Raw genomic sequence first — 643 nt, forward strand, 5'->3', positions numbered from 1 at the left:
CCTGCGGATGGATCTGCCCGTCGCTGATGACAACACCGTCCACTTCAACTCTACCCTCATGGCTCTGATCCGCACGGCCCTGGACATCAAAATTGCCAAAGGTAGGGGCAGGAATGGAAACTGAGAGGTGGGGCAGGGTGGATGGAGCCAGGGCCTCAGCTGCTGCTGCTGCTGCTAAGTCGCTTCAGTCGTGTCCGACTCTTCGCGACCAGGCTCCTGCGTCCCTGGGATTCTCCAGGCAAGAACACTGGAGTGGGTTGCCATTTCCTGCTCCAATGCGTGAAAGTGAAAAGTGAAAGTCAAGTCGCTCGGTCGTGTCCGACTCTTCGAGACCCGATGGACCGCAGCCCACCAGGCTCCTCCGCCCATGGGATTTTCAAGGCAGGAGTACTGGAGTGGGGTGCCATTGCCAGAGGACTCAGCAAATTCACCTGCTTCAGCAAATATCTGTGTGCGGGACACCACTCTAAGCCTGGAGGACACTGACACTTCCAGCAGCGGGGGGAGACCTCCGTAAGGAAGCTGTGAGGGAGTCACGTGGATACCTGGGGAGAAAGCACTGCAGGCAGAGGGACCAGCCGGTGCAGATCCCTTCCGCAACCCCACCCTGAGCTGTGTTGCACTGACTTGCACTTTCCGCATG

The 643-nt window shown here is 58.5% G+C and overlaps 1 protein-coding gene across 1 annotated transcript in view; it reads left to right on the plus strand.

Annotated features, from left to right (window-relative positions):
- CACNA1A (calcium channel, voltage-dependent, P/Q type, alpha 1A subunit) overlaps window positions 1-643 on the plus strand; it is a 255,016-nt gene that overhangs the window by 238,084 nt on the left and 16,289 nt on the right. Inside the window, 1 exon segment of the mRNA XM_010855524.1 lies at window positions 1-101. Coding sequence (XP_010853826.1) covers window positions 1-101 — 101 coding nt within the window.

This window comes from Bison bison, unplaced genomic scaffold (assembly GCF_000754665.1).
Source record: "Bison bison bison isolate TAMUID 2011002044 unplaced genomic scaffold, Bison_UMD1.0 scf7180017864365, whole genome shotgun sequence".
NCBI lineage: Eukaryota > Metazoa > Chordata > Mammalia > Artiodactyla > Bovidae > Bison > Bison bison.